This window comes from Callorhinchus milii, unplaced genomic scaffold (genome assembly GCF_018977255.1).
Source record: "Callorhinchus milii isolate IMCB2004 unplaced genomic scaffold, IMCB_Cmil_1.0 Scaffold15, whole genome shotgun sequence".
NCBI lineage: Eukaryota > Metazoa > Chordata > Chondrichthyes > Chimaeriformes > Callorhinchidae > Callorhinchus > Callorhinchus milii.
Window position 1 is genome coordinate 2,752,340 of NW_024704756.1, and position 12,017 is coordinate 2,764,356.

At 45.7% G+C, this 12,017-nt stretch overlaps 1 protein-coding gene across 1 annotated transcript in view; it reads right to left on the bottom strand.

Moving 5' to 3' along the window:
• Positions 1-12,017, bottom strand: part of f8 (coagulation factor VIII, procoagulant component) — a 36,360-nt gene that overhangs the window by 12,000 nt on the left and 12,343 nt on the right. The window contains exons 7-13 of the mRNA XM_007891318.2: positions 8,292-8,544; positions 7,157-7,328; positions 6,075-6,156; positions 4,462-4,673; positions 3,240-3,390; positions 1,995-2,204; positions 52-1,261 (exon numbers count right to left, since the gene is read on the bottom strand). Of these exons, the coding sequence (XP_007889509.1) occupies positions 52-1,261; positions 1,995-2,204; positions 3,240-3,390; positions 4,462-4,673; positions 6,075-6,156; positions 7,157-7,328; positions 8,292-8,544 (2,290 nt within the window). The remainder of the gene's footprint in view (positions 1-51; positions 1,262-1,994; positions 2,205-3,239; positions 3,391-4,461; positions 4,674-6,074; positions 6,157-7,156; positions 7,329-8,291; positions 8,545-12,017) is intronic.

Below are 12,017 nucleotides of genomic sequence, written 5' to 3' on the forward strand. Positions count from 1 at the left end.
ACCCACCAGACCCAGGCTGACACATAGAGCACAGAATTTAATTAAATTTACCTTAGCTTGGAGGCTTGAGCTGTTTGGCTGCCTTTGTAATCCCAGATAGTCTCTATAGCTGCAATGAAGAAGTGCCTCAAATGTGAACCGGACGATCGTGGAATCAGACTCGGCCAATCCTCTGGACACCAGTCTAAATCAGCGAAAGTCCTGAAATTAGTACCTCCGATTCCTCCATAGTCTGTTTCATTGATATCTCCACTGCCTTCTTTCTCATACTCCTCATAGTCAAAATAATCAGACTCTTTACTGTCTTGGGAAGAGTTTCTGGGTCCTGTGGCTAGATGTTCCTCACTGGAGGTCCAATTAGGTGTTGCGCTTTGTGTTTCCTTGAGACCTAGATTTGTCTCATTGTACCTCAGTTTTGTCCCCTCCGTCTTGTTGTTGCTTATCTGTTCAAAGGTTAAGACTTTGGGAAGCCTGGTCTTTGTGGTTGTCTTGTCTGGCCATTTGATGCTGTGGTTAGATTTCACTCCGTCAGTCAGTACAATGTCCTCCTGCTTCAGGATCTGATTTTCAAGGAGCAAGTGTGTTTGTTTGGCATTTTCCCCAGTGATGCTCAGGTTAGATTGCAGTTGATTGCTTGACGTGATGCCCTTCATTCTATTTGATTGAGAAGCATTGTTTGAGCTGTGGTTTGCTTGGACCGACTGGCTAACATTCTGATCCTTGTGTCCACCAACTGCAGCGCCAACTGGGAATGAAGAGTTACTGTGTGTTTTTCCTGATCCTATTGCATCCTCAGTGGCTTCCTTGTCAAGGGTTACAGTGGAATCATCTGCAATAACTTGTCTCTTATTCCTTTCACTGCTTTCATGAGCCAAATGGTTTAGAGGGTGATTTTCTTGATCTTCCACACTCAGTTGCTCAGCTAATGGGGGATGTTGCCTCGCCCCACAAAGTAACCAGATGGGGTCTTCCTCTCCCGGGATTATTGCCTCATCATCTGTGCTGTTCAGCAGTTCCTCTATGTTAATGGTCTCATTGAGATCTAGTTGGCTGGCCTTCCTGAATCCTCTTGGCCTCAGGAATAAGTTCATCATTTCATCCTCCAGGACATTGCCATAGGCCAAATCCTCCTCCTCAGTGTTAATAAAGTTCACCAGGTTCTCATAATTCTCTTCCTCATTGTCGCAGTTACGAACTGTGAATTTTGCCCTCATGCCCCGGCTTTGGTATTGATAGTTCAAGGGCTTCAGAAGCCACTGACCTGGTGGTTAGGATATTAGCAACAAGGTTATTGGCAATAATAATAATCCTTGCATTTGATGTAATGCTTTATCGTGGCTTTGAGACGTCTCAAAAGGTAGCCAATTGTGAAAACAGTTGTGGATTGAGTGGATTATTATTCTTTTTATTTATTTATGTATCTGTCTGTCGGTCGGTTGGGCGGTCGATTGATTGAAGGGTTTATTACCCCCAAAAAGGCAATCCACTAATCGACTAACAACCGGGTTCCTACTTACTAGGTAAACTACAGGACTAAAATCCTAAGCTACAGGACTTCACAATAATAATGCAAGTGCCAAAATACCAAGAGAGAATCCATAGCTGCTATGTAAATCCTTGTGTATGATCATATATAGCACCTAATGCAGCAGAAAGCTGCTTTGGCATGAAATGTATGAATTAGCTGAAAGCTAATCTATATTAGCTAAAAAGAAAGCAATAGAGAAAGTAAAAGCACTGGGCCCATTCCAACCCTAGTGTAGGTAACAAGCAGTGAGTGTGTTATATATAAACCAATTAATTCACAAAAGAAGGAAAAACAGTTAGATCTCCACTGGAGATCATGTCTTCCATCCCTCCCCAAATCCTCCCTCCCTTCCCCATCCCCCCTCCCTCCCTCCCTCCCTCCCCCAACCCTCCCTCCCCCACTTTTTCCCTATCCCCCTCCCTCTCCCATCCATCCAATAAAATGAACTAGGCTCTTCATTACTGACCAATGTTATCCATATCCATGCGGATTGTTTCACCAGAAAATGGGAAGAGGGTCAACACATCCTCATAGATCCCATCACGCTTGAAGGTTTGGCCGTGGAAGTAGAGCGAAAGGATGTCATTCTGGGCCCCAACGATCACATGCCAGAATATGTCCTCTTTCAAGCAGAAATCTAGGTTTGGGGCACTTTCATTCACAAATCCATTGATACCTGCAAGATACAGACATACATGTCAAGACTGAAGGATATCACATTAATACTGTAGGATATTGCAGACTGTGTCAGCCTGGCTCAGTTGGTAGCACTTTTGCCTCTGAGTCAGAAGGTTGTGGGTTCAAGCCCTACATTCGAACTTTGAAGTCACCGTTTGGCTGACATTTCAGCACAATGCCGGAGGAGCACTATAATGTTGGAGGTGCCGTCCTTCAGAGGAGATGTTAAACTGATGTCTGCCTGATAAAGATGCCATGGCACTATTGTGCGTAAATTTTGTTACACTGTACAGCAAATCCTGCAAAGCGCTTTGAGAAATCGCAGCAACATGAAATGGTGCTCTATCAAGGATTTAACATTGTACTAAATTATACTACAAAATTTTGCATATCAATACTTAATACTGAAGGAATGCGGAAAGAACAGTAGAGCCAGAGCATAGTGCTGGAGGAGGTTGCAGAATGCAGGAAGGGGCAAGATTGTGAAGGACAGACAAGGATCTTGAAGTCGATTTGGGTACAGTTGAGCTTTTTGATTTTTTTGAAGAATTACAAGCAACTTTTTACCAGGAGGAGGGACTTCAATTCTGTGGAGAAACTAGAGAGGCTGGAACTGTTCTCTTTAGAGCAGAGAAGGTTGAGGGGAGATTTAATAGAGGTATTCAAAATTATGAGGGGTTTTGATAGAGTAAATAGAGAGAAACTGTTTCCCCTGGTGGGTGGGTCGGAAACCAGAGGACACAGATTTAAGATAATGGGCAAAAGAACCAGAGGGGAAACAAGAATTTTTTTTAACCCAGAGAGTTGTTACGATCTGGAATGCACTGCCTGAAAGGGATTCAATAATAATTTTCAAAAGGGAATTGGATAGGTACTTGAAAAGGAAAAATTTGCAGGGTTATGGGGTAAGCGCGGAGATGGGACTAGTTGGTAGCTCTTTCAAAGAGCCGACACAGGCACAATCGGCCAAATGGCCTCCTTCTGCGGTGTAAGATTCTATGATTCTGTGGGTGAAGCAACATTGAACACTCACTGTACATTAAATTTGATTGGTAGAACTCAGGATCTTTTGTGTTCACCGATGACGGCTCCTCGCAATACTTCTGGATATTCTCATTGATGTACCAGCTCTTGTTCTCATCAAAGAGGGAGAGCAGGAGGTACTTGGATCGGTCGATCTTGATCTGTGAAGAATTACAGGATGTATTAGAGTCTAACTGAGGACACCATGGGTTTGTCTGCCAAGATAACTCCTTCAGAGTTGAAATTCGCCAGAGTTGAGGCGAGCAGTAGACCCATATGTGATTTATTTTCTCATCTCCAATGTAGCCTCAGCATCTATCCAACAAGATCTCTCCTGCTCTGGCTCACATCAGAAACTAGGGTAGAATTTTACCATTCTGCAACACTACGTGCCAGCAATCCCTGCTCCGCACCAATGATAATAATAATAATTTTTGCATTTGATATTGCGATTCATCACATCATTGAGACATCTCAAAATGCTTCACGGCCAATTGCAAACAGCAGTGTCCCACAAACAGTCATGGATTGAGTAACCCAATTTTTTTAAAGGGATTATTACCCCTGATTAGTGATCTGCCAATTGACTAACAAGCAGGTTACTACTTACTGCTAGGTAAACAGAGTTGCGCGGAGTATGGAAACTTGCCTAAGATTTCGCCCTGCCCGGGAATCAAACCCCGGTCCTCTCACTCGCAAAGGGAGTGCTCTAACTAACCAACTTCCTACGGAACTCTACCTTGCCCTCCTATCTCCATTGGAGTAATATAGCAAACATTTGTGGAGTCCTGTAGCTCAGTGGTTAGAGCACTCGCTTTGCACGCGAGAGACCTGAGTTCAATTCCAGGCAGAGGGCGAAACCTTTGGCAAGTTTCCTTACTCCACACAGAGCCTAATAATAATCCCTCCAAAACCAAAAACATTAATAAATCGGTCATTTTCAATCTACGACTGTTTGTGGGACATTGCTGTGCGCAATTGGCTGCCGCGTTCGCCCACAAATATACAGTCAATTCACTTTACAGTGTGTTCTGTGAAGTGCTTTGGGACATCCTCCCGACGTGAAAAGCGCTATATCAAATGCAAGGATTATTATTATTATTATGGAAATAAGGAACATCTTGGAGATCTTGGTCTATCTGATGGGTTGTACCTCTCCATTGGTGGAGATTTAATGCCCGCTCACACAACCTCGTGAACCCTGGCATTGCCCAGGCAGAGAGTGTCCTCACCGGCCTGGCGTTCATGTTCAGCATTTCCTTCCGGCAGATCAGCATCGGCCCGATGAGCCCGGAGGCCATGTCGCGCACCACGTCCACGCTGCTGAAGTAGAAGTGAGTCTGGCAGCCTGGGTCAGACTGGGTGGGCCCGTCACTCTCGGTCACGTTCCAGAAGTAAGTGACGACCTCATTGGGCTGCACAGAGTGGTTCATCACATGATGATCTGTAAACAACAACAATTTGCATTGATATAGCGCCCCCTCATACAGGGTAATGTCCCAGAACGCTTAACAGTGGCACAGCCTGACCCCAAGCCGGGGGAAGGTGACCGTAAGCATAGTCAAAGAGCAAAGTCCTGGAGGGCAACCATTCACATTTACTGTGACCCCCTGCCCCCCATCCTCATGTAATGGGGTAATTTACAGCCCAGGTAGTCTGCTGGTTTCACAGATAGGTCAATGAGCAGTGTGTTCAGATGGGGAGCTATAATATAAATATTACAAATAACAATAATAATAATTTGGCCATCAATCCACAACTGTTTGTGGGACATTGCTGTGCGCAATTGGCTGCCACGTTCGCCCACAAATATACAGTCAATTCACTTTACAGTGTGTTCTGTGAAGCGCTTTGGGACGTCCTCCCGACGTGAAAAGCGCTATATTAAATGCAAGGATTATTATTATTATTATTATTATAACGTGATAAGGCTCTATATCAAATCCAAGGATTTTTATTTATTATTAACCAGAAGATGGGGAAAGAAGGGAGCTAGTTGGAGGGATTGAGAGAGAATGTTCCAGAGTTTCAGGGCACAGTGGCTGAAAGCGCAAACCACCAATGATGGAATGGACGGCACGTAGGACAAGCAGGAGGCCAGAGAAAGCGGAGCAGAGACAACGGCGTGGAGTGAGGAATAAGCAGGTCGGAGAGGTAGGGAGGTGCCAGGGTGTGAAGGGATTTGAGGACGAGTGTAAAAATCTTGAAATTGATCTGTTTGGTGATCGGGAGCAAGTGGAGCCTGGCCAGGACTGATGTCATGGATGGATGGTGTTTAAAGAGGGAAGAGAATCCAATCTGCGGCCACACACAGCCAAGCATCAGTTTCAGTCAATTAAGGACATCCGCCTGTCGCTCAGTGCTCTTTAGAATGAATATCACAAAACAACCAGTGACCTCAGTACCAAGCCTTTACCGTTCAACATTACAGAAGTTTGCTGGAATCGTTCTGTTACAGAGACGTTCAGCGACATGGGGATACAGTCTCGAGCTCAGACAAGGGAAGGTGAAAAGACGGTATGGATTGAATCACTTTACACAGAGAACAATGAATACATCCCCAAATAGATGAACCAGCTGGGCAGATTGTGTCAACAAGTTGAAGAGGGAATTGGATAGCTAAATGGTAAGGAATTTGATCCGAGATCCAGAGAAGTGTATGAGTTTTGTTTTTTCCTGTTTTTAATTTCCCTCCCAACTCCCACCTCTTCAAAGGCAATGCAGTCACCTTCCCCCTTCCTCCCCTCTCCCTTGCTTTGGCGTCCAACTCTGTCCTTATAAACCACTCCTGGTGTTACCCAACGTGAAGGCTACTATATAAATGCAAGTTGCTGTCCATACTTACCTCCAGCTGTTTCCACTTTTATCTTGGTCAGTCCATGGGGGTTAAGGTTGTATGGTCTACTTGCTAGATTCTTAAACACAATCTGTGGTGCACAGGAGAGGAGCACTTTAAAGACGCGGAAATTGATAACTTAGCAATGATCAATTCAGTGGATGGGGCACTTCATTCTCCTGGACACTCACAAAATAGAGGAGTACAGGGATTTTAATATCTTGATACCATTTTGGCTACAAAATATTGGTGGTTGGCCCAATCACTCAGGTTACACATCGGGGAGTGCAGACTGAATCCCAGGGCAGATAGACACTTAATTCTCATCACATCAATTTCACCCACAGAATACACGGTCAATCCACTTTACAATCTATCCTGTGAAGCGCTTTGAGATGTGTCAACGATTTGATAAGGCGCTATATTAAATGCAAGGATTATTATTACCTTACCAGTCATACACGTGAGAAGGCTTGTTAACTTTGCAGTGAAGGTTTAGTGTACATTAGAGATATATCAGAGCGTTACAGTGAGGGCTGCAGCAAACTAGATAACCCATAAACAAAACCAAGGGAATCAGGTGAAAAGTGGGATTAATAAAACGGTGATTTAGAAAGCTGGCACATAAAACAATGGAGCCACATGGCCTCCTTCTGGTCTGAAATCCTGTGGTCCTATGTCGCGACACTGACTATATACAATACATTACATTTGTAAAGCGCCTTTCACGTCAGGAGGACGTCCCAAGCATCTGAACAGTCAGAAATTAGGACCCGGAGTGGTGGGATCAGGTGGGGTGGAGGGCAGAGAGGGTTGGAGGGTGACTGAAGGCACGGTTGAAGAGGAGTGTCTTGAGGCGTGCCTTGAAGGAGGCAAGGGAGGGAGAGAGGCAAAGGGAATGTGGGATGGAGTTCCAAAGGGTGGGGGCAGAGAGTCTGAAGGCCCAACCACTGATGGTGGGGCGGGCCAGGTGGGGGGTGGGGTTTGCAGGCTGAACAGAGCCTGCTGAGTATAGGGAGTGGACAGGTTGATAAGGGGTCAGCAGATCAGAGAGGTAGGAGGATACCCGAGGAAGGAGGACTGAAACCCACCTTAAAGCGATCCCCAACTTCGCCGCGTAGCACTGGCCCCAGGATGCCCTTTGATGACTTTGGGTTTGGTTTGTACTTGACAATGGTGAAGGTGTTGTCTGTGTACTCGACGTAAACGGCCTTTTTATACTCCTTCCCAATCCGGTTGGGGTTTCTTTCCAGCTTCTGGCTTCTTAATCGAAAGGCAGATAGAGAATATTCACTGGGCTCTAGGTTTTTAAGCCTTTTTTTGAGAAAGATCGAATTCTCTTACTCTATATCAGACTTGTGCCACATTCCACCCTCCACCCCCCCCCCGAGTGCAATCATTGGAATGTATAGGTACGTTTTTTTTTAGTCAGCCGGTCTGACACGTGGAAACCCATCACCGTGCTTAACAGTATCCAAACCAAGCTGAGCATTCCATGCATCCCACCTACACACGGAAATTCCAGAGTTAGATTGTTGGAATGGATACGTAGACTATGGACCCTGAGGTAAGACACATCAGTTTAGTTCTCAGCCTGGCTTAGTTGGTGGTACTCTCACCCCTGGGTCAGAAGGCTGCAGATTCAAGGTCTACACTAGGAATATGAGCTTGTGATCCAGGCTAATGCTCCAATGTCAGAAGTGACGTAATTTGGGTGAGATGTTAAATTGTTCAACTTGACTTTAATGATTGCATTACAGAAACTGAAAGGCAATTGGAACTCCTCCCGGTGTCCTGGCCAAACAGTTAGACATTCATCAAATGGTTGTTTGTGAGACATCGCTGAGCACAAAATAGCTGCCACATTTGGCTTTCACTTGACAATAATTTCGGTAAAACGCTTTGAGACTTCTCAAAATATCAAGTTGCTGTAAAAATGCAATTTTCTAAAAATGTTTGTGGGACACTGCTGTGCGCAATTGGCTGCTGCATTTCGCCCACAAAATAGACAGTCAACACACTTTACAGTATATTCTGTGAGGGGCTTTGAGATAGCTCAACGACGTGATAAGGCGCTAATAATCCAAGGATTATTATTGAGTCAGTCTTCCCTTCCTCTGTACATTTGTCCAACAGGTAGACATTGGAGAGGTCCCTATAGGAAACACCGTGCAAGTTGGGGAAAGCCCAAGAACATCGGTAAAATTGACAATGGAAAGACTGTACCTGCTGCCCGGGGCAGGAGGGCTTGGTGCATAATCCCAATCACATTCCTCGGCAGTGATATAATGAATCCACTCAATTGGCCGTTGCTTGGTTGACATTGTTCTCATCATGTATTTCATCTGGATATTGAAGTTGTCCTTGTCGTTGTCCTCCTCATCCTCCTCGGTCTCTACCCAAGTTAGTGTCTGCCAAGGAGCATGGCTGCTGTCTTCCTCGCAGATTCCCTCTTCAGTAACGTAAGCCGTCATTCCAGCTGTTAACACGGAAGAGCAGGAAAGAAGGAACTTGAGAATTTGGGAAACATAATAATTAATAATAATAATTCTTACATTCAATACAGCGCCTATCACATCTCGACGACATCTCAAAGAACAACAACAACAACTCAAATTTATATAGCGCCCTCCACGCCAGACGGCGTCTCAGAGCGCTTCACAGTAACGGATCTTGGGGCCGAGCCAGGGGGAGGGGGAAGGAAGGTGACTAAAGGTGCGGTCGAAAAAAAAAGTCTTCAGCCGAGACCTGAAAATAGGAAGAGAGGTGAAGGGAGTGAGGAAGGGAGTTCCAGAGCCTCGGGGCATAGTGGCTGAAGGCATCGCTGCCGAAGGTGGAGCGGAGGACTCGGGGGACAAGGAGGAGGCCAGACCTGGTGGAACAAAGGCAACGGGCACTGTTTTGAGGAGAGAGGAGGTCAGAGAGGTAGGGGGTGCAGAAGAGTGGAGGGATTTGAAGACAAGGGTGAGGATTTTGAAGTCGATCCTCTCTGGGTCAGGCAGCCAATGCAGTTTGGCAAGGACTGGGGGGATCGGGAAGCGGAGTTTGGTGCGGGTAAGAATGTGGGCGGCAGAGTTTTGTATGACTTGGATTTTATGGATGGTAGTGGAGGGGAGACCGGCGAGGAGGGCATTTGAATAGTCCAACTGAGAGGTGACAAAGGCATGGACCAGCTCTTCACAGCACACATTGTAAAGTCTACTAATGATCTAGTTTGTGGATATACGCAGCTGCCAATTTGCACACTTTAATAATGGTAATGATAATAATCCTTGCATTTGATATAGTGCCTTATCATGTCTTTGAGATGTCAGAATATACTGTAAAGTGAATTGACTGTATATTTTGTGGGCGAAATGTGGCAGCCAATTGCACACAGCAGTGTCCCTCAATCATGAAGTGAGTGATCAATTTTCTCTGGGGGATTGTTGACCGGGACACACATGTGAAAACTGCCTTATCTTTATGAATAGTGCTATGGGATCTTTAACATTCGTCGGAGCAAGCAAACGGGGCCTTGGTTTAACATCATCTGAAGTGCGGCACCTATAACAATGTAGCACTTCCCCCATCAGGACATTGAAATGCCAGCTTAGACTGCATGGGTTCCAAGTCCCCACATGGGGCTTGAATCAAACCATCAAGATGTTAAACCATACAAACTTGGCCGATCTTTCTGTTCTGCAGGCACTGGTCTGCTTCAGTTCCCCTGCCCTTCTTGCCCCACTTTCAACAGTCAGCTTTCAGGCCTGCCTGCCTTCCTGTCTGGAACTCCATCCTAGAGTGTTTCTGACTCACTCCTTCCCTCACCTCCTTCAAGGCCCACCTCAAGATCTTCCTCTTTGACCATGCCTTCGGTCATCTCCCACCCCTCCATCCCCATCTCGTTCGGTTCCTACTCCCACCTCGGGTGCAAATCTGGTGGACTGTCAAGCCCCTTTGGGATGTCCTCCCAATGAGAAAGGCAGTATATAAATAAAAATCTGTTGTTGTTGAATTCATAACCTTCTGACTTGGAGGCGAGTGTGCTACCAACTGAGCCAGCCTTACGCTAAAGAAAATGATCTTTAACTAAGAGTTCTTCTTAATTATGTATAATGATGAGCACTTTTGTGAGCAGTCCCTACCTATTAGAGGTGTGCGTAACTGGGAGCAGGATTGGATTCCATTGTGCTGCCCCATCTCCCTCCGGTCAAGCAACCTCTGATAATAATCAATCTGACACACCAACGAGTAGCCATCAGGAACAATTCATTGCAGGCAATGTTGACTGACTGTGTCTATTGTGTAACATTGTGCAACAAAGTCAGCTGAGCACCTGTGGTGTTTCTTTTCTGTTTTATTAACTTCTATCTTCCTGGAAACATTTGGGTCCTTGTTCCAATAGATTCCACAACTACTAGTCACCCTCCAACACTGGACTTGACTCATTTGGGATTTTTTTTCATGTGAGCCTCTTGCAGGCGAGTTACTTGAGCAAGATCCCGAACTTCGGATGAGTTGTTGAATCAAGGTCCCGTCTACCTGTTCAGGTTGGTGTTAAAGATCCCACGGCACTTTTCGAAAAGAGAAGGGAGTTTCTCTCTCCCAGTGTCCTGGCCAACAATTCCATCAAATAAAATCAGTTACTCACTCCATGGCTCTTTGTGGGACATTGCTATGCACAATTGGCTGCCGTGTTTTGCCCTGAAATATACAGTCAATCTACTTTACATTCTCACATTCTCACCCGCACCAAAACCCGCTCCCCAGTCCTTGCCAGACTGCATTGGCTGCCTATCCCAGAGCGGATCGATTTCAAGATCCTCACCCTTGTATTCAAATCCCTCCACTCCTCTGCACCTCCCTACCTCTCTGACCTCCTCTCTCCTTCAAACAGCACCCGTTGTCCTCGATCCTCCGGGTCTGGCCTCCTCCTCGTCCCCCAAGTCCTCCGCTCCACCCTCGGCGACCCTTCCTCACTCTTTTCGCCTCGCCCCCTCTCTTCCTACTTTCAGGTCCCTTCTGAAGACCTTTCTTTTCGACCACGCCTTTGGCCCCCTTCCTCCCCCTCCCCCTGGCTCAGCCCCGGGATTCCTTACTGTGAAGCGCTCTGAGATGCCGTCCGGCGTGGAAGGCGCTATATAAATCCAAGTTGTTGTTGTTGTTGTTTTACAATGTATCTTGTGAAGCGCTTTGAGATGTCTCGATGACATGATAAGACGCTGTATCAAATGCAAGGATTATTACTGTTAAAAACTTTTTGAACAGGTGTTGGGTTGGGGGGGAGCACAGGGGAATCACAACCCTGATGCGAGCCTGATGAACCTCAAATAGGGTCTACTGAATAGTGAGCAGGAGCAAATTCCCTACAATTATCTGAATGCCAGTTGCAGCATCCAACGCAGCACAGAATGGGGATTAAACCCGCGAGCTTCACATTTTGGTCTGGCTCAGCGACTCACTGCATAAATTCACTGAACCACCTAGAGAAGTTTGGTAGCGTAGTGGCTAGCACATTCGTCTCACTGGTGAGAGGACCCATGTTTGATTCCCAGGCTGGGTGAAACCTTAGACGAGTTTCCTTACTCCACCCATCTCTGTTTACCTGGAAATACGTAGGAACCCTAGTTAATCGATTGGCAGATCACTTTCCTGGGGTAATGATCCCTCCTCTCCCCACCCAAACACAATTTACTCACTCAATCCACAACTGTTTGTGGGACACTACCATGCGCAATTGGCTGCCATATTTGTCCCACAAAATACACAGTCAAGCCATGTTGCAATATATTTTGTGAAGCACTTTCAGATGTCTCAATGATGTGATAAAATGGTTTATCAAATTCAAGGATTATTATTATTATAAGCTGCATTGAAAAGTCATAGTTCCTGTGTTTTACTTCAGAAGGACTGACAGCTGATCTCAATCCTATTGAAATAGAACAGGAACTGAGTACTGCGGTGTAATTG